This window comes from Akebia trifoliata, chromosome 10 (assembly GCF_017979445.1).
Source record: "Akebia trifoliata isolate Shusen 1 chromosome 10, ASM1797944v1, whole genome shotgun sequence".
NCBI classification, from domain to species: domain Eukaryota; kingdom Viridiplantae; phylum Streptophyta; class Magnoliopsida; order Ranunculales; family Lardizabalaceae; genus Akebia; species Akebia trifoliata.
Genome location: NC_141384.1, coordinates 31276722 through 31299480, shown reverse-complemented (window position 1 = coordinate 31299480; position 22759 = coordinate 31276722). Strand labels below are relative to the sequence as shown.

At 33.7% G+C, this 22759-nt stretch overlaps 2 protein-coding genes across 2 annotated transcripts; one reads left to right on the top strand and one right to left on the bottom strand.

Annotated features, from left to right (window-relative positions):
* Nucleotides 1-6954: 6954 nt before the first annotated feature.
* Nucleotides 6955-9156, bottom strand: LOC147393885 (dof zinc finger protein 1-like). The gene is made up of 2 exons (XM_086456488.1): nt 8998-9156; nt 6955-8414 (listed from the first exon to the last, which is right to left on the bottom strand). The coding sequence occupies exons 1-2, from the start codon at nt 9025-9027 to the stop codon at nt 7587-7589; spliced, it is 858 nt and encodes a 285-aa protein (XP_086312614.1). The 5' UTR covers nt 9028-9156; the 3' UTR covers nt 6955-7586.
* A 6480-nt stretch (nt 9157-15636) lies between these two features.
* On the top strand, nt 15637-18264 carry LOC147393884 (histone-lysine N-methyltransferase ATXR6-like). The gene is made up of 6 exons (XM_086456197.1): nt 15637-15957; nt 16052-16132; nt 16235-16455; nt 17302-17402; nt 17493-17705; nt 17864-18264. The coding sequence occupies exons 1-6, from the start codon at nt 15690-15692 to the stop codon at nt 18021-18023; spliced, it is 1044 nt and encodes a 347-aa protein (XP_086312323.1). The 5' UTR covers nt 15637-15689; the 3' UTR covers nt 18024-18264.
* The last annotated feature ends 4495 nt before the right edge of the window (nt 18265-22759 follow it).

Here is a 22759-nt window from a genome sequence, read left to right as displayed (position 1 = left end):
AAGGATTAGTTTTGAACCATCCGACGGTATCGGTACTGACCAGATGGGCATGCATTTTTTTTTTTTTTTTTGCGTATTACGTTATAAAGGCGTGCCAACTTAGCTAAGTTCATCCTGGGTTCAAAACCCGTAGTATCCACCTTCTCACAAACCACTAATAATGACATAACGGCTTTGGAGAGTGAAAATATGCAAATTCATTGTGTATTTCCTTTAAAAACATAAAATATCTTTGGGTATGTTTGATTGCACATGGAAAATATGGTGGAAAATCAATTTCCATAGAAAATGACATTTTTCAAGTGTTTGATTGCACATAGAAATGGAAATTCATTTTCCACCCCATTCAAAAAATCCACTAAATCATGGATTTCACTTTCCCACCCATATGGGTGGGAAAATGAAATCCACCCATATTTTCCATCTTGAATTCTTTCCTACCACCACCACTACCACCATTACACTAACCTCGTCGTCGTCGTCATCGCCGTCGTCACCATCGTCGTCGTCATCGTCATCGCCGTCGTCATCATCGCCGTCGACTCTGTCTCCGACCACCTTCTTTCTCTCTCTTCTTCTTTTCCTTCTTCTCCATGCCTCACCTCCTCCGCCACCATCACCACCACGTTCTCCTCCCATCTTCTTCACTTGCCGCCATCTTCACTACCGCCACCATCGCCGTCCCCGTAGCCACCGTCGCCACATCCTCCCCCCTCCCTATTCCTCGTCATCTTCTTCTTCCTCTTCCCCTCCTCTCATTTTCTTCCTCCTTCTCCTCTTCTTCTTTTTTCTCATATTTTTCCATGATTTTATCCAAGTGAAATTAAACAATGGAATTTGATTTTCCAATACTACCTATTTTTCACAACTAATTTTCCATGGATTTCAAATTCCATGGAAAGTGACTTTCCATGTAATCAAATATACCCTTAGTTAATTTAGGGTGTGTCTGGAAAATGAGAGTTGGAGTTTCAGAGGTTTAAGTCTCAGAAGTTAAACTCTTGAAAGTTGATGGTGAAAGTTAATTATAACTTTAGTTCTTGGTTGCCCAAAAGAGTTGTAATTTTTTTTATGTGGTTGATTGACTACAAATGAGAGAGAGAAAAATTCCTGAATTCTAATTAAAGAATTAGAAAATTATGGAAAACCTATTCTTTGCTTTCACCCTTTCAACTTTCTAAGATTCACATTTGATAAAACAAAATTGAAATCCCATCAATGATGCTGAAGAAACCATATTCCTCTGACATTTCATCAAAATTGTTTCATTCAAACATATCCTACTTTGCACTTTTTAGGATGATCTGCATATAGGTTTGTCTAAGATTTCAGATGGTTTTACATGCTTGTAAGACAAAGTTTGCATGAGTTTAACCCCAAAGATTGAAACGTTCCAAAAAAATGGTTAATCTTAGGGATTGAAGAGTTTGAAGATGACGAATCTTTAGCAAGAGGTTGAAGACGAGGGCATTAATGGAGAGTTAGAGAAGAGGAAGAAAATACCATGTGTGAAAAATGAAGATTTACGCACACAAGGGTATTTTACCTGATTTTTAGGCAGTCTGGACTCTCAAACTGTGAACACGTGTTTTTCAAACACATCGATTTGTATGAATGTGTGGAAAAATTGGTGGGAAATGTTATATGTACGTGTATGATTGCACATTTCAAGAAAAAAAAATGTTTCTTTGAAATAAAGATTTTTCTATGTTGATAGAAAAAAGAGTTGTGCTGGGATGACACAATATGTATTGCCATTCTCACAATTCTAACATGGAGATGCATATATAATCGTAGATGATTTTTACTCGTATCACGAGGAAATACATCTATGGTTATGTGTACATCCCACATTAGACTTATGAGAATCGCAGTAAATACTTTTTGTCATTTCAGTATTTTCCTAAAAAAAATATTATTCAACACAATTTCCTAGAATATGACTTTTCTTGTTAGGACATAAAATCCTAATGTTACTCTCTCACAATTGCTCCACCCCCAAAATTAAAATGACTTTATAAGAGTTAATGCAATTCTCTCATTCAATTATGTCTTAAATTTCATCTCGAGTCAATGTTTTGATTTAGAGAAAAATTGAGATTGTCTTGACCAAAATATTTAGGTCCCGTTTGATACAATTGTCAGAATCTGCTGTTAGAAACAACTGTAAAAAGTTGGAATATTGAAAAACTTGTTTGATGGAATTTTGTAAAAGTGTTGTGTTGTTTACCAAAATCTAATAATTATTATTTGATACAATTTCCAGATTTTGTTGTATTAGGATAAAATAATCAGAATACCCTTAATGTTGATAATGCACCCAGAGTGCATAAAAAATTACCCTAATACCATTATAAATATATAATTACATTAAATATATATAAATTTATATTAAAAAACATTATAAAAAAAATTATTTTAATTTTTAAAAGTTTATAATTCTATAAAAAAAAATTATAATTGTATAGAAATTTCGACAACATCTTCTCTTAAACATGGACGTATGAAATTTTCCTAATAAACAAAATACCTACATAATTAATGTTAATAATGCACCCAAAATGCATAAAAATGATCAAAATACCCTTATAAATATATAATTACACTAAATATAATAATTTTATATTAAAAAATTATAAAAATAATTATTTTAATTTTAAAAAATTTATAATTCTATAGAAATTTTGACATCTCCTCTTAAAAATAGACATATGAAATTTTTCTGATAAACAAAATACATGCATAATACATAATCCAACATTCACATTACATCGTATATACATAACATCTCATTTGTATTTTGACATCATTTAAACATAATAACCATACATAATATAATAAGTAAAATTGAAATAAATAAAAATATAAAAAATATATATCCAACAAATGGATACAAGATAATTTTTCATTCTTTTTATTTGCCTCAAAGAATATTACAACCTACATCAAACTATTGGGTATTCAATTAGATTATCGAATACCCGATATATTCAATTCGATTCAAGCTACATTATGATATTAATTTTATTTTTCCCAATATGAATTTGAAATCCAACAGATGTTATAAACTACATCGAATGTTATCGGATATTCGATTAGATTATCAAATACCCGATAATATTCGATTCGATTTATTAATTTTTTTTTATAAATTTATAAATTAGATTATCACTCGATAATATTCGATTTATAAAAATAAAATTATAAAATTATAAATTAGATTAGTGAATACACGATAACATTCAATTCGATTTATTATAAAAAAAAATTATAAATTAGATTATCGAATACCCGATAATATTCGATTCGATTTATAAATTTTTCTTTATAAAATTATAAATTAGATTATCGAATACACGATAACATTCGATTCAATTTATAATTTTTTTATTATAAAATTATAAATTAGATTAGTGAATACACGATAACATTCGATTCAATTTCTATATATATATATATATATATATTTATAAATTAGATTATCGAATACACGATAACATTCAATTCGATTTATTATAAAAAAAAATTATAATTGTATAGAAATTTCGACAACATCTCTCTTAAACATGGACGTATGAAATTTTCCTAATAAACAAAATACCTACATAATTAATGTTAATAATGCACCCAAAATGCATAAAAATGATCAAAATACCCTTATAAATATATAATTACACTAAATATAATAATTTTATATTAAAAAATTATAACAATAATTATTTTAATTTTAAAAAATTTATAATTCTATAGAAATTTTGACATCTCCTCTTAAAAATAGACATATGAAATTTTTCTGATAAACAAAATACATGCATAATACATAATCCAACATTCACATTACATCGTATATACATAACATCTCATTTGTATTTTGACATCATTTAAACATAATAACCATACATAATATAATAAGTAAAATTGAAATAAATAAAAATATAAAAAATATATATCCAACAAATGGATACAAGATAATTTTTCATTCTTTTTATTTGCCTCAAAGAATATTACAACCTACATCAAACTATTGGGTATTCAATTAGATTATCGAATACCCGATAATATTCAATTCGATTCAAGCTACATTATGATATTAATTTTATTTTTCCCAATATGAATTTGAAATCCAACAGATGTTATAAACTACATCGAATGTTATCGGATATTCGATTAGATTATCAAATACCCGATAATATTCGATTCGATTTATTAATTTTTTTTTATAAATTTATAAATTAGATTATCACTCGATAATATTCGATTTATAAAAATAAAATTATAAAATTATAAATTAGATTATCGAATACCCGATAATATTTGATTTATAAAAAAATAATTTATAAATTAGATTGTCGAATACCCAATAACGTTCGATTCGATTTATAAATTTTTCTTTATAAAATTATAAATTAGATTATCGAATACACGATAACATTCGATTCAATTTATAATTTTTTTATTATAAAATTATAAATTAGATTAGTGAATACACGATAACATTCGATTCAATTTCTATATATATATATATATATATATATTTATAAATTAGATTATCGAATACACGATAACATTCAATTCGATTTATTATAAAAAAAAATTATAAATTTATAAATTACATTATCGAATACCAGATAACATTTGATTATCAGTCAACTAGAACCCTTGATTTTGAAGATGAAAAGAAATATATTTGAAATTTATAACAAACCTCAACCACAACCCTTGATTTTGAAGATGAAAATCAATGGTTTCTTTGACTTAGGTTGAGGAGAGAGAGAGGATACCTGAAAAATCGTCGAAGGTGTGTTGTGTGAGGCTCTATTGAGAGAGAAAAATTGGTGTCTAGATTGATTGCCGTTGGACGTGCTGTGTGAGTTCGAGCAAAAGAGAGCTGTGCGTGTTCGAGCTTCTATCGATAACGAAGAGAAGAAGAGTAGATGAGAGAGAGAGAGAGTGTGTGTGTGTGTGTGTGTGTGTGTGTATGTGTATGTGTGTGTGTGTGTGTGTGTGTGAGAGAGAGAGAGAGAGAAAGCTGTATGCGAGAGAGAGGGTTCTGTCAACAGAGAAGAGAAGATCGAGGGGTATTTACGTCTTTTCACCTAAATCGTTTTTCGGTGTTTGTTTCTCTAAAAAAAAAAAACAACAGGTTCACAGAACTTTTCATATTTGCATTTAAAAATGCAATTTTTTAAGACAGTTTCTCTAATCAAATAGTGATTTACAATGAAAACGCAGATTTACAATGCAAACACTATTAAAAATACGTTTAAAAGTGGTATAAAAAAGCCGCTCAATGTTTCACTTTATTTCGAAATATTTTTAGATAATCTGAAATATTTAACATATTTTATTTTAGTCTCAATCAAAATCAACTTATACCGAAACATACACCAAGACTGTAGGGCTCTTTAGTGCGGTGGGACATTCATTTAAACGAGTCCATCTTTGAAGCAGACCTCCAGCTTCCTTCAAATTTCGAAGGAACCCTCTTCATTATAAAACACTGGCATTTTCTATTTATTTCACATCTTTACATTTCTGTCAAAATTTTAAATACCTCCTTTGAAATATCACGTGGAATCCAATGGAGAGGGTTTCTTCAAAATTTTGAAACGGTTGCCTCCTTGAAAGTTTTTTCCCATTTTTAAAACACTCCGACCATTCTTTCCTTGACCAATTCAAAGGTAGCTGAGAAGATTCAACGAAAAAGCTATGAAAGAAGAGAAAAAGATAAAGTTTAAAATTTGCAAGAAAAAGGAAAGCATGAGGTGTGGCGGTGCATCTCCATTGTTTCATATATAAACACTAAGTGGCAAACAGTAAAGACCAAGGAACAAAAATATAAATAAATGGAGGGTTCATATAGATAGATGGATTTGGTGAGTGGGAGATATTATTCTTGAGCACGCTTACCAAGGGGAATGTCTGTACTGTAGGCCCCATAATGTTTTGGGTTTTTCAGATTTTTTAATCAATTTTAACTATAAAAAGAGAGAGAACACAGCTTGAAAGTAATGATCATATGTGGAAATGGGGCAATGTGAGAGTCATTGAGACTCGATGGATTTAGAATCATTAGGTGAGCTTTTGGTTGAGGCAGGTGAGGTGGTCATCAACACAACTTGATCTTGTTGATGAATTATTCCTTAGGAAGCGTTTGGGAGAGAAAGAAAAGATTTATTTATTTTTTGGCACTTAAAAGCAGTTTTAGGGTTCAAATTAGGTTTTGGTAAGACTTGAGGAAGTACATGAACAAATGCGAAAAACAGTCAAGTCAAGTTGAGGTTATATTTTCAACTTGAACAATACGAGAGTGATTGCGCAGGACACTACATTCAACACTAAGTTGATGTGGAGGTGTGTTCAAAATCATAGAATGCTTTTTCTTGAGTCAGCACAATGTTGAACACAGTATCGTAGGAAGTCACTTTAGCATTTTTCTTTCAACTTTGGGAGGAGCCGACAGAACTACAAAATTATGGGATTCTTTGATGATAACGTCCTACTTTTTTTTTTTGGGGTTAATGACTTCATATATTCTATAATATTAAACTAATGATCAAAGAGAATAAAACTTCAAATATAATTACCAAAAATGTCTAAAGAAGCTATTTCCCCAAAAAACACTTATGTTCGATCAAATGGGGCCTTAGTTTGATCAAACCCAAATCAAATTGTGCAACCTTGATTGCATTCCGAACGGGGCCTTAGTTCTATCAAAACCAAAAATGGGAGGAAAGAGAAGCTCTCTTTTAACTTTCATATTATAATATATAATGGCTGCATTATATATATCCCTCCTAGAAATGGGTCGTACCTAGGTGTTCTTGTTCTACTCCTCCAGCTCCTACTCACATGGCTGGAAGAATCTCAGATGAAAGTGATCAGACCTGACTTTCCAGATCTGCAAGAATTATTTTAAAAAGAAAAAATAAATCTGGGAAGAAATCAAAGCCATCAATCCAACTCACTTGAAGTTCAGTAAATAATAATACATATTAACCTACTCAATCCCTTGTTGAATAAAAATAAACAAGTCTCTTTTTTCTCTATAAGACTCCTTACAAATTGACATCCACATTTCACAAGCTCTTGCTACCTACAACTTGAACATTGTTTTTTTTTTTTTTTTTTTTCAAGTCTTTGTGTGCCATCTTGTTTCACCTTTTCAGTGATAGAAGAAATATATCAATAAAGACCTTGGTGCAAGCTCCTAAAGAAGTAGTAGTAGTAGTAGCAGTAGCATTAGTTTTGCTTCTCTTCCTTCATAGCTGCCCTGCAAAAATATGGGCTTTCTTGATCTCTTCTTCTATCCCTAAACAATATTCCATGACACCCATTTTGAAGCCAACCTAAAATAAGCTTCATCATGTTCACAATGATCAATATATCCCAAAAAAGAAAAAAAAAATCACAATGATCAAAGAGGAAAGTGAAGACAAGAAGAAAACAAAGATAAAGAGAGAGAGAAAACGAGGAAACCCATGTATGCTATCTGTTAGTCTTGAACAGCTCCAAACAAGTCACCGACCATGTAAAAAAATTAAAGAGATAAAACACCAACTTCATGTAATCCTTGTTGTTGTTCTTTACCATGATCCACCACCTAACATTCCACTCCAATACCCATTTGAATTCCCTTGTCCTCTATTCTGCTCAAATTCATGAGTTGTGCTTGAAACCTGTCTTAGATCCTCAAAAGGAAACAAAAGCCTCCCACCACTCTCTTCAACCCCTTGGAGACTCCCATACCCACTCCCTCCATTCCCATCTATACCAAAATTAAGGGTTGGTTTGAAATCCTGCAAAGCAAACCCAGATGAGTAGGTCGAATCCGGTATCGGCATCGGCATGAAAGAATTCAGACCCCTTGAGGTAATCCCAGTCCTCAGCAGCTCCAAAGCTGAGAGAGAAGATGAAGAAGGATTGTGATTATTGTTGTTGTTGTTCTCTATATTGGGTAATTCACCAAATTCAGACATGTTATGGTAATTTTCATGAGAGGTAGGGAAGGCTAGGTTAAGGTCTTGGCCTTCATGGATCTTAGGGTTTTGAGATGAAGACTGTGAATAATTACTTGGTGGGTTCAGATCAGATAATTTCTTTGATGAAACTGAAGCTGAAGCTGAAGTTGATGATGATGACGAAGTTGAAGATCTCTTGTTCTTTCTTGATCCCCCTCCAACAGGAACATTTCTGAGGGATCCTCCTTCAGTCCAATACCTTCTACAAGTCTTACAGAAGTATCTTGGTTGAGTGAGGCTGTAGTTGTTGTAGTAACAGAATTTTGTGTTGGTTGAATTGCACCTTGGACAGTTTATGACTTGTTCCTTCTGAGGTCTTGCTTTTCTCTCTAACATAGGTCTTGAACATGTATTAGAAATCATTCCCTCCATTGATTTCACCACTCCAATCTCCTAAAACCCAAACAACAAAAAAACCAAAAAGATAAAAACATATACACACATAGAGAATCCTCAAAGCTTTAAGATCAGAACATAAAGATCATCATCTATCACTCAAAACTCAACAGACCAACAAAAGAAAAGGAGTTTAAGCAAACAAACAGATAAACCAAACAAGTTAGCTGCTTTATACTTTCTAGATTACACCAAGAAAGAAAACAATAATAATAATAACAAATAATAGCTTTTTTCATCCCTTTATCACATAAGCAAAAAAGAAAAAGAAAGAAAAAGCGTAGTACTTTCAATTAGAACAAATGAAAAACTGAGTGATAACAACATGAAATCAAACAAGATATGGGATTTGCACTAGCTATGAAATGAATTAACTACAATATCTCCTTGAAAAGAACCCTTTGAACATAATTCTTTATGAATCTCATCATATGATCAAGATCCATTTTAATTAAACATATATAAATCTAAAACAACTTCTTCTAAATCATCTTAAAAAATAGAAGGAAAAAAAAAAAAAAAAAAACTAAAAAATTATATAGAGATAAGGGAAAAAAGAAGAAGAAGCAGATCTCACTACCTGTGGCCAGTGATGAGCAGTACTATCCATGGAAGAAAAAAAGATGAAGAATGATAGTTCTTGACCTCCTTGTTGAAAGAGGGTCTTAAAGCAAGAAGGAATGTTAGAAATAGTTTGTGTGGTGGTATTATGTGTTGGCCTACTATATGTGGGTAGATAGAGAGAGGTGGGTTGTTTTTGCTGTTTTGCCTTTCTTAATATTATTATTTGATGTATACTTTATAATTCTTTATATTAATTTTATTATTTTAATATTTTTATTATTCTTTGGGCCTCGTGGGTACTTTCGTGGATTTCTCTTTTCTGATCTAAGAACAAGTCAGGATCCTTCTTCTTCTCTTCTCTTCTCATTCAAAATTTTTTTTTTTTTTAAGGATTTTATTTTTGTTTATTTGGTTTGAAATTGAGACCTTTAAACTTTGAGAATATGGGTTTTTATGGAAGAAATAATTCGAAATCTTGTCCAAGGAACAATCGAATATATGGTGAGAAGATTAGAATGGAGAGGAATGCGTGTGGGCCCTATTTTGAGTGCTGAGTTGGCAAATAGTCCAAAAGAGAAAAGAAAGGGAGAAGAAGCCAAGAGCCGACAAAGCAACATTGATGGGACCCACTTAGTGCGTGATGATGGAATAGAAATATTTTAGGGTTTGTGAGATTATTGGTCCAATTCATTCAGAGCGTCAAATCTCAGTGGGAATGCAGAGGGTGTACTAAGAGAATATAAACACATGTATAGTATAGAGTGTGTGTGTGTGTATTATACTCAAACCCTGAAAGCAAATCTTCACCCTTTTAGAGAGAAATAGTAATACTTGGATGGTCAAGTGTATGTACTATCACCGTACAAAAGTCCATGCATTGGACGGTTATAAGAATTTTATCACTTTTGAACCATTTCTCATGATCCAACATATATTGGATTCTCTTTATAAAAGAAAAAACAAAAAACAAACGCAATCACCGCCACCACCACCACCACCACGACACCAACCATAACAACAAAGTCTTCTCATGAATTAAGGTTTGATGTTGATTAAATGAATCTTGTTCTTCCATTTCACTTTGTTTAAAGTTGATATTGAAAATGAGTTCGTATCTTCCTTTTATTTGTTAGGACCTTTCAACTTGAATTAATTGAAGACAGATAAAAAGAAATGGAAAAAAAATTGTGATAACAACGAAAATAGTTAAGGATTAACTTCCGACAACATTAACGTTTAGTTGCTTTTAATGTATTGGTTGGGTACATATTAAATCATGTCAAAACCAACACATCATCTCAAATTTAAACCTCGAACGTGATGATCAAGAGAAACAATTACTAGTTAGATGCCCAAAACAATGGGTAGTGTAATGAAAGTTGCTACATATAAGGGGATACAATATTGGATGTTAGCGAAAAGGGGGCAACCTAGGGAAAGAGTTATCTACAACCGAAAAGAAAGATTTCACAATGAAAACTAGCAAAAGGTGATTGTCATGGATGTCAATTGCAAAACAAGGTGGTGCCTTAAAACCACAAGAGATGATTTTTTTAATAAAAAAAAATCCATCATCTTCTATTTCTGTTTCAACTCCAAAGAGATATGGACTTAAATTTCCATACTAATAACAGGTATTTTTGGTGTAGTGGTTGGGTTTACTGCATTTGGTGTCATGGCCACATTATGTCTTAAGTTCAAACCTCGAAAGGAGTAGCTTGTTGAAAAGGTTACCAAGGGGTCCAAAATGAAGGGAGAGGGGTACAGTGAAGGCCGTTACAAAGTTGGTATAAAGACCTTACTAAAAGGGACAACATGGGGAAATGATTACCTGGGGCAATTAACAACTCTTGAAGAGAAGAGAGAGATTACATGGTGAAGGCCACAACAAAGTGAGAGAGATATGGGCTTAACTTTTTGTGCCACTAACATCCAAGTGTTTTAGGTATATTAGTTGAACTTGTATCAAACTCTTTAACCTTTATGGTAAATTCCCTTTAATCTACTTAATCCTAATTATCTTCAATCTATTGTATTCAACCCTCTCGTCAATCTTTTGTAAAAATTGATGTTTTTTTACCTATAATTCCATCATTTTTTAATCTCTCAATAATCATATCTTACCTTGAGATTTGAAGATTGAAATAAATATAATCTTAAGGTTGAAGATTTGACTGGTTTTATTTTAAAACAAATCAAAGGACTTTGGCTAGAGATTGAAAATAAGGGTATTCCAACCATTTTAATTACTATATTATATCAATGAAGAGTAAGTTCAATGGGGGAGGATGCACACGGTTGGGTACGCGGCTAATGTGGCAAGGGCATAGAACCGCACATCTTTTTTTCTGTGTATCCCAATGAAAAAGATCTATGATTTTGTGACCTTGCCAAGTCAGCTGCGTACCAAAATCGTGTGCATTCATGACTCTTTTGAAAATGTAGGGACTATTTCAAATATTTATGAAAATGTGGATGAGAATCTCTTAATAACCCCCAAAACAATTTTTTATTTTTAAATCCTGATCATGTGCACCAGGGTGGAGGCTCCCACACCTCAATAGGTGCCACCTCAGCCACATTTCAAGGAATTAAAGCTTAAAATATTTTTTTGCAAAATTTCTTTTAAATGGGGCTAACGTGGCATGCATTGAGGTTTGGGAGGAAGGTTTCATTCCCCCACCCCAGGTGCATGGGATCTAGATTTTGTTTTTGTTTTTTTTTTTTTTTACTCGAATCTTGAATTCGGGGGGCACCAAGGGTCAGATTTGTGAATACAAATCACGAGATTAGAGGCAAATTAGGAACCGTGGATGAGAGTGCTTAGTTGGGCCCAAAATGAGGAGATCCTGGCCTACATGTCGATTCCACACTTTAGAAAGGGAATATTTAGGAGTCCGAGGCAAGAATGCCAGAGTCCTAAAGGAAGTCGCGAGTGGCCCACTAAGACTCCCCCACTCCTTGCGCGTGCATTTCGTCTGACTTCACTCTTGATGACGTCATTTTCTTGCTTTCCAACGTGTACAAGTGGAAGTGGAAATGTGTAGTATCGGGTCGGGTCGGGTCGGGTTAGGTTGGGTTACAACTTACAAACAAAACTGATAACCACCCTTAGACTATTCTGCAGCCTTGGAACAATGAATAATTGATTTATGGCAACCTTCCATTTATCTATCCAAATCAAAATTTGAGTCAAAAGTGAAATTTTTTCCAAATGATTGGATGTTTAAATATTAGGCTCGTGATTTTCTGTCCCAAAAAATTTCACACAATGTGTATGCGGCTAACATGGCAAGGGCACAAAATCGTGGATCTTTTTCTACGAGATGCACAAGGAAAATAATCAATGGTTCTGTACCCACATCAGTCGAGTACCGATCAAGTGTAAATTTTCGATTTTCAAATCAGAAAATCGTCTGCATAAATAATAATATTTGTCCTCCTTCCTTCCTCTTTGATGGGACGATCACACATAAATACGAAGAATGTGGGATGATGGTAGCTACAGCCTGAATTTTAGGTTGAGTTATTACATCATTTAGTAGAAAAATTAATACACATTTCATTCATGCATGTAAATCGGATTCGGAATAATAAAAAAATGAGTCGTGCTGGAGTAACATTGTGAGGGGGGGGGGGGGGGGGACATTACTGACATGGATGTATGTCAGAACCATAAATGCTTATCATCGAGATATGAGTGAGAAGCATCTATGGCCATCTGCACACCAACGTTTCCCCACAATGTCAATTTCAATGTCACTTCAACATTTTCCTAAAAAAGGGAGATATTTTATTACTTATAGAAAAGCAAGGTTTGTGGTGTCCGTGAAGGTGAGTTTTGAACCCAAGTTGTGTCATCAACAATTAGACTTTAACCAACTTAGCAAGTTGGGCCTAAGATGAGACTATTATTTGTCGACAAGGTTCATCATCTAAACCCATGATTATATTGCTTTTGTATGGTTGTACATGTACAAAGTCTCACATTACTATGTAACTTCTTCGTTTTTTTTCTATCCCCTTCTCATGTATTGTCATGTGAAGGTATTATCTAATAATCCTGTCTTACCTGGTTCGTTGGTTCACTCAATTTGAATTCAAGTTCGTGGTTCACCACTCTTAAACGAGCCCAATTCATAAAGGTAGTTCGGTAGCGATATTTTAGTCATTTATGTTACTCATAGAAGAAGACTTAGGTCAAGCGGGCACATCATCAGTTTAAAATCAAAGGAGTATCTTTAATATTGATCAAATCTTGGGATTTTAAAAATAAGATTTATCTCTAATATTGACCAAACCACGGGGCATCTCAAAAATCTACCAAAATAAAGGGGTTCGTTAGGTTCATTGTTGTTTTCTATTCACGACCCCACTACGAATCCAACCTCTAATTGGTTTTGTTTGGTTTGTTTTGTACCAATTAACAGTTCACTCCGATATAACAAAGGTCTAATCTTAATTTGTACTATAGTTTTCCCCTATTTATTGCATTTATTATTTTTAAATTAAATATATATATATATATATTAAAATAGAAAATTTATGACTACATGGGAAGATGCTAAAGTGGAAAAATCTAAAGGCATCTTTGACTTAACCCATCAACTCACATGGTGTAAATAAAACATCATTCATCAAAAGAATTCTTGAGGACACATGTGACAGTTTCATGTTCATTTAACAGCTTTATTTACAAACACAAAATTTGGATTCCCCCAATTAACATCTGAAGAGCTCAAACATGTACATGACTTCTTTCTTCTTCTTTAAAAAATATGCATTTGGTGCAACTCAACATAAGCTAATTTTAACTTATCTTCAACTGGAAAGTCTGCACTACTTCAATATTGACCTATAACACTAGAATGTTTGAATATTTATTTATTTGTTCTTCTGAGTGGGTGGGGAGAAGAGGTGAAGATGGGTTTTGAAACCATTACATGAACAACCCAGATTTTTTTTTTTTTTAGCAAGTTGACACCTTAAGAAGTGTTTGGGTGTATTTTATGGGGGATAACCATATAATCTGAATTCTGCGAACAATGTCTATATTGTAATAGATCACACTAAAAGGGGATCATAGAAATCTGATTGTTCAAGAGAAAACCATTAACCATTTTTATCATAAAGACTCATCAATCGATGGGACTTGTTAAATGGTGGTTCCAGGGTGGCTGCATTCCATGAATCATGAATGAAGTTATTTTGTTTGTGGTCTAGTGTATAACTCATACTATAAGATTTTTCCCAATTGCACAGAGTAGTTTTTGACTAGTAATAAGATGCAACAATATCGGAATTGACCACACCTCGGTATAGTACAAGAATTCTAAATTTGTGTAGGGCTAAGCATATGGTTAGGGAGAGCGAAATTTAGGATCTACCGTCATGTGTCAAAAGGAAATGTACTATAACATTTCTGTGCCATCAAAAGGTAGAAATAAAAAAGATTCTTTAATAAAATGTTTCAAAAGATGTAACTTTTAACTTTATATTTCACCCCATAAACATTGTGTAAGTAAATGAATTGCCGCGTAAATTTAATAGGTTTACATGTCAAAGAAAATCTCAAAACATCCATTGTTAAAATAGAGAAAGAAACTTGGTGTCTCAACTTCTGAACTCTACATTCAAATGGGATAAACCATGTTTTCAAATGCATTGAGGTTTACTCTCAAGTCATGGGGCTGTAAGAGGATGACTTATGATAATGCCTTACTCAAACAGACATTGAAAAAGCTCATGCTTTCTTATACCTTTTGACTAAGGTGCACGCTTTACAGGGATGTGTTGTATTTTATTTATCTTTTAGTTTTGCAATATCATTACAGAATACTACTGATAATCGTCGAAAAATAAGGCAGAGGTCCTTGAGTTTAAGCACACAAAGTTAGGGTAAGGTTTTAAAAAAATGTCAATCTATTAAATTTGGGTCATGCCAGTACATTACAATGTTCAGTCTAACCCACCAGCTATTATACTTGTATGAGTTGTGATAATTTGGCTACCCCATGTGGAATACTCAATCGTCTCTCTTGACGTGTGACAAGTTCGGGAACTGTAGATTTATATGCCTTAGGATACGCGGTTCCCTTGGGATACACTTTTTTTTTATGGAAAAGTGCAGTTGTGTATCCCAAGGTTTACAGATCTACGATTCTTGAACTTGACACGTCAGGGGAGTTGATTGAGTATGTCATGTGGGGTAGTCAGATTATCACGATTCTTTTTGTATACATGTATATTATATATATTTAGATTTATGATTTTGAAATAAAAATAATAAATTTACTTTCATCTCTAATTCTTTTCAACTATGATGGAGATTGGATCCCTATTTCGATTAAAAATCATCGGGAAGTGCATGAAAATTAACTTGAACCCATTAGTCTCGAGTCTTGGGCTTTTCTGACTTAGACTTGAAGAGGGTTTAGGACTGATATAGGCTTCGCTTGCCCCTTTAGGGCCTGGCCTATTGGTAGCCCAAGACGGTTGGGCAATCTAAATCCTTAAAACAAAAAAGACCTCTCACGCATATTCTTACCATCGGGCGTACACGTGGCACTCGTGTGCGAACAGAAAGTTTGGCGCCAAATTCCTTCCCCGCGAAACCAAATTAACGCGCGAAAATCTTAACGTTTCACTCTACTGTTAAAGTTAACAGGAAGCCCAAACCCCCTGCCTCATCTCTCTCTCTCTCTAGTCATGGCTCCTGCAACAACCCTCAAAAGGAGAAGAACCCAAGCCCCTAGCCCTCTCTCTCCTCTGCCTTCCACCGATTTACATGAAGACCAGGGAGATTACAGCGATGCCTACTGTGAAGAATGCAGATCAGGCCATGCGCCCGATGAGCTTCTCCTCTGCGACAAATGCGACCGAGGGTTCCACCTCTTTTGTATCAGACCAATCCTTGTTTCCGTGCCGAAAGGCTCGTGGTTCTGTTCCTCTTGTTCCAACCACAAGAAGCTCAAAAGTATGTTCAATTCTGTTCTTAGGTTTCCACTTCGTTGACTTATTTTTCTATCCAATTTAGTTAATGGGTTAATGGATTTTATTCTAATTCGTAGGATTTCCTCTAATTCAAACCAAAATCGTCGATTTCTTCCGGATTCAAAGGACTTCAGAGTCTACCCAGAAGCCATCCAAGGGTAATTCATCCAATTAGCATTTCGTTTGTTTGATTTGAAATGATTTCTCCTTTTTTTTTTCTTGGTTTGATTTTTTTTTGGATTGTTTTCTTATATTTTCAGATACTCGGAAGAGGCGAAAGAGCTTAGTAATGTCAAAGAAGAAGAGGAGGTTGTTACCTTTCAATCCAAGCGAAGATCCTAAGAGGAGATTGGAGCAGATGGCGTCTTTGGCAACAGCATTGACGGCAACAGGGACGGAGTTCAGCAATGATCTTACTTACATGCCCGGCATGGCTCGGAGATCAGCAAATCGTGCAGTTCTTGAGCAAGGAGGAATGCAGGTAAAATAAAAAAGATTGCTTTTCTCAGCTCAAATTACTAACTTTTTTTACCAATTTAGGCCCCTTAACTATGGTTTATCGAATTACTTAAATGACCCATTGTAGCAAAACATATGGAAATTTTGGTAACGTTAATAATCTGTTTATATAAGTGTTCTGTATTGGCTACAGCAACATAGAATTCGGTCTCATTGTACCTTAATAAATATAGATAAGAGCATCGTTGATGGCATTTCTATTTCAAAAGATAAGGGTGATTAGTCGAATAGTTTTAAAACCCAAAATTGAAACTTTCCTTCTGATATAGTCTTCTATATTGGTACAACAACAAGGCATTGTCTCAAAGATTTGGGGTCAGCTAAACGAATCATGTTCCTCCATGCCACTCTATCCAAAGCCAAGTCTTCATTATTTAGAGAGTTTATATTTGCTTCACCGTCTCCGTCAACCTTCTTTTGGTTCTTAATCTTGATCTTTTAGGACCTTCAACATTATTATTACTTCTAATTGGGGTTGTAATCACCTTCCTTGAATATGCCCAAACCATCTCCACTGACATTTTGTTAGTTTATCGCCTATTGGAATGACTCCTATATTTTCACAAATGTGTTTGTCTCTAATTTTATATATCTAAGGCTTTCCACTTATGCATCTCAACATCATCATCTCCGCATTTACTTAATTTATTAACATGATGCTTCTTGACCGCCCAACATTCAGCTTCATTAAGCATAGTTGGCCTTATTACCGCCTTATAAAATTTTCCTTTATTTTGATTCATATGCATTTGTCACATAGTACTCCAGAAACGCATCTTCACTTTAACTAGAGATAGCTACATTTCAGGTTTTATCAAGAGAAGACACCGAAACCTTAACCTTCTGCAAGAACATGATGGAAAGAGGAGAATGGCCTCCCTTAATGGTTGTTTTTGATTCTCAAGAAGGGTAAGCCCAATTTTTTAACATTGTTTCCTCTTTTTTTTTTTTTTTTTAAATCTTTGAAAGGGGATCTTAATATTTATTTGATCAAAACAGGTTCACTGTAGAGGCAGATAGATTAATAAAGGACTGGACCATAATAACAGAATATACTGGTGATGTTGACTACCTGAAGAATCGTGAACATGATGATGGTGATAGCATGATGACTCTGATATCAGCTTCTGATCCTTCACAAAGCCTTGTTATCTGTCCTGATAAACGAGGAAACATTGCTCGATTCATTAATGGCATCAACAATCATACACCGTACGCTCTCTTTCTCTTTGCAATAACAGAATTGCTATTCTTCCTTGTATTTGTATATAATTTAGTACTACTTCCCACAATTTGATCAATTATTGGTTAAAAATGTCCTACTTGATTGATTTTTGGCTGAATTATGTCTATGATTTTACTTGAAGCAGGGAAGGGAAGAAGAAACAGAACCTGAAATGTGTGAGATTTGATGTCAATGGTGAGTCCCGGGTTTTGTTGATAGCAAATAGAGATATATCAAAGGGAGAGAGGTTGTATTACGATTACAATGGGCATGAGCATGAATACCCAACTCAACACTTTGTCTAGTCTTCTTCATCCTATTCTCCTCATCCAAGGACATTTGAGAACAAACTTAGAAACTTGGATTTTGTTGCTTGTACTTTATGGTAGGCAAGCTAGGTGGTTTGAACCCAAGGACTTCACCAACTTAACCTCTTCACAATATATTAACAGTTGTTACTTTCCTTTTGGAATTTTTATTTTAGGTGATAATTTCATCCCCAATCTGAAGGAGTTGAGGTTGATTCCAAGTGCAAATGTTTGAGAATTTAAATGGAAAAAAAAAAATTGTAAGGGTAACATTCATTTGTGTTGATTCTCAATTTTTCTACTTCAAAGGTAACCTTTTTAACTCTGCTCTAATGTGTTTTTTTCTGTAGAAGCTAGGCAAAATTTGTATTCTGTGATCCATTATTCTTCTTGAAGTTCAATCATAGACAGCCCCAATGAGAAACATAATAGATGAAATGTGTTAGTGATCCAAAAGTGGCTCACTGAGGTTCGCACTTGAAGGACCATAACCATCAGATCGTGATCCAAAATTCCTAGGTTTTGGGAAGGATCCATGTTGTCTTGGGCCTCAAAATAACGACCCCTGTTTATATATTAAAGGTACTTCATGGTATGGCCCGGCCCATATCCTGTCTTGGTTATGAAACATGTAGCTCTCTTTTTGGGCCCAGTGACTCCATGATTGAGTAGCCTACTTGGGCAACACCATGGATCTAGGTGCTGTCAATGGCCGGGTCACAAGTAGCTTGATTTCATTCAAGCTTCAAATACTTAGCCTAACCTGGCCTGTCTAATGGTTGGATTGGGCCAAATAAATTTTCTCATATGCTCACTAGACGGGCCTATCTCCCTAGCCCGAACCGAACCTAAATATGAATAAGGCCTAATAATCTGACCCATTGACCACTAACTTGGGTCAAACATCAGGTTCAAATCGGACTCAATTGGACGGCTAGGCCAAAACTATTGTCAATGGGCTGAAAAAATGTTCTAAGGACCGTAGACTTAACTGAATACAAGTAACCTTCTTTCTCTTCATGGGCCTATTAACAGATCCGTTGTTGATGGCGCTTGTGGTGGATTTTGTTGTGTAGGATCCACATCCACTGTTTGTCCCACAGTTGTTGATTATCATTCTTATAATTTGTCAACTTGTGATCACCACATCTAACACACTTTGACCACAACATCAAAATGGTAAAACATTAATAGTCAGATTGGATTGCTGGGTTGACCTGACAAGTTCCATCACTATGTCATTTGTTTGGTTTGGAATTGGGACTGAGAAAGTAAGAATCACTATTAGAGAGTTTTGCTCCAAATTGAGTAATATTTCATTACTTCAATTCCAAAAAAGTATACCACCTTTTATTTTTATAATCAAATAAGTTATCCAACGGTTCAAATGTGACCGTTGGTTTGAATGGTTAGATTATGATAGCGAATTCTAATTTTGGATTGTCAAATTAGATTGAAAACTGATTTCTTAAATAAAAAATCACTTTTCACTTAAATTATTTCTAGAAATTGATTTTAAAATTGATAATTAGAATGCCATTTTTCCAATCCTTTTTTTAAAAAGTTATGGTATGTAATATTTTTATATAAATGCAAAAAGTAGCTTTAACGCGAAGAACACAAGAAATGGACCTTGCCTCTTTTTATATTTTAGTTGATTTCTATTTTTAATTAAGGAGAGAATCACATTTATAATCTAAACCAAATGTAACATAAGAGTCAAAATTAAGGATAAAAATCAAAATCTACACTCCATACCAAACACGTCCATATAATTAAAACTCCAACACAGTCTTATATTTAAATAGTTGCTATGTAATTAGTGATTTAAGGTACTAAACATGTGGACACAAAAGCCCATACGTTAGCTGATTAGAAAAAAAAAAAAAAAAGGAATAACAAAGGCCAGGGTTAGGGTAAAGTACACATTTATCAAAATATGTGCTTGGGCCCACCATCTCAAAGCCCAAGGAACAATATACATCCAACAAAATGGGTAGGGTTGTCTGTTGTTTAAGGAAAACAAACGTTCATGCATTGCACACCATAGAATTGGTGAACATTAGGGAATTATACCCATTCTTAAGGCTACAATCTTGGCCAAAAAGGGGATCGATTTGTTGCTTAAAGAAGTATATAAGCCAAAACAATTTATTACTACTATCGAGGTAGAGTATGGGCGTCGTTCATATCTCAATATTTACCTCGACAACCACGACTTCATTGCGTTCATTTAAGTGAATATTGAAAACAAATTTAAGATAAAAGACAACATGAAATTTAATGGGATTCGTCATTTGAATTATCAACTATGTCTCCAAATGTGGGAGTCAATTTCACAATAGAGATTGTCGTTACAAGTTACCATTGTTTTCTGATTTTTGATTTAGAACTTCTGAATTCATCCAACATTCTTCATTATTGGTTCAAATTTTTTGGATTTCGATTTTAAAGTTTATAATTTGAAATAAAACAAACGAAATTTTTTATTTCTGAAGTCTGAATGTTAAAAGTGGATCACATCCATTTAGACTTCAAAAGTGTTACCAAACACACACTAAGAAATTATCTAAACCAATTTGTTGGTGAGAAGTCAATACATTTGTGGGAGAAGTTTCATAGGTTTAAGTGGGTTGTTAACTTACCTATGGTCCTCTCAAACTTAGCCCATATTTAATGCCACGTGTATCAGATAAATCAATCAATGATAAATCTATAACTTTCGTTTCTAATATTGGATAGGTTGGGTGAAGTTTAATTATCTTATCATTAGGGATGTGAAAGTAAATATGGAATTAAACTAAATGGAAGGAAGGTTCCTGTTTTCCCATTGACTTTTATACGAGATGTAAGGTACCCTTTTTAACAGCTGTAACTAGGAAATCCGTGATGGAACCAATATACCAAACTGATGATATTCATTAATTTATTTCTATGGTCTCGTAGCCCTTTTATTCATCACTTACGTGTGATGCACGTGTCATTAAAATAAAGTTAGTGTTTTGCTCATTAATAATAGAAGAAAAATAAATTGCGTGAGGTTCACGATCGACCAAAATCTATGGAATGATTAAGTATAATTCTTTGTTGATCAGTACTATCAAGTTTCACAAGTCATAATATTTTCTCTCATCAATTAAAATCAAGTTAAACTTAAATTTTAATCCTGAGAGGTTGGCTCAATGGCAATTTCGAATCGATAAACAATTAGTGTTTGTAGGTCGTGAATTCAATACACAATATGAGCATTAATTCCTTAAGGGCCATTCACGAGGGCACACTGTCACTTATTTGATTCATGTGATATTCGGGTATTGCACATACCTGAGAACTAGTCTTTGGACAAGACCATGGTCTATGGATTAAGCAAAACTTTGATACGGATCTAGTCCGTTGACCATAGGGATACCCGATTATTTTAAAAATAAAAAAAAAGTTAAACTTATATTTCAATACAAGAGAGTAGAAAAGGAAATAAAAAGGGAGAGATACTCATCAAAATTCCTAAAACACCCATTACGCATAGCCACCCTTTCTCTAGTGATCTTGAAATTGGATAAATTGAAATAAAGAATGAAAGTGCAAGTGGTTGTTCCAAGCTTTTCCCACGACTCTAATTCTCATGTCTAAATTCATCCATTAAAATCTTAGAAATAAAAAAAATAAAAATAAAAAACCACTCTTTTACCAATGGTAGTAAACATATCTTGAATTTCCTTTAATTGCTCAATTACAAAATCATCATTGACATCAACGACCAAGAAACTTGATGTTTGACTTACTTGAAGAAAGTGAGGGAGAGAAATAGTAAGAAAGCGAGAGGAAATAAATCATTAAAGGGGGAGAGAGAAAATGAAATAGAGCAAAGACAGAGAGAAGGATCTAGGTGTGATAATAAAAGGTTGGAGGGAAAAAAAAATTATTGTGTTATAAACAAAATTCTTTAAGTACCAGAAGTTATCGATTTTTATTTAGAGTCGTGGTAGAGTAATAATGAATTTGACATCGTTTCACACATTAGTGTGCACAGACCCACCCATAGATGCTTCTCACTTGTATCTCAATGAATAGATGAAAAGCATCAATGATTCTATACACATATCCATGTCAACAGTGTGTGAAACAATATCAATTTTAATGTTACTTCAGCATTTTCCTTCTCCTTAATACCGTCCAAAGATTATATGAGCATGTAATTAAATGAGGAAATTTTATTTCAATATTCAAATGCTATAAATAATTTGAGTATCAATGTAGCATTTTAGGGTGAATTAAACGACAGGTCGACGGATTCAAAGAAACAGCTCCGTAGGATCCAAACCATTGAATGTGATTCCGGAATCTTGACTTGTGGCTTTCGAGGAACTATCCAATGATGTGGATCTCTACCACGAAATTGTAGGCAGGCCACTTCATTATTAAAGTGCAATTCAACTATGGCCGTCTTACTTTGAAACTTATGGATGGTCAGAAATTTAGAATGAGTCAAACTCAAAGTGTTGACCCACCAAACATTCCCATGTACCCGAACCACACAAACAGTCCCAACATTTAACTGAAAGTAACTATAAAACATTCCTTTAATAATCCTACTTTTATTATTACCAAACTACCCTATTTCTTTAGTGGCCTCAAGCAAGTTTAGAACTTTGTTAAAAACTACTTTAGATTAAAAAATAACAAAGAAAGTTACTTTTAGGGGGTAAGGAAGAAGAAGGCAAATTTCACAGAAA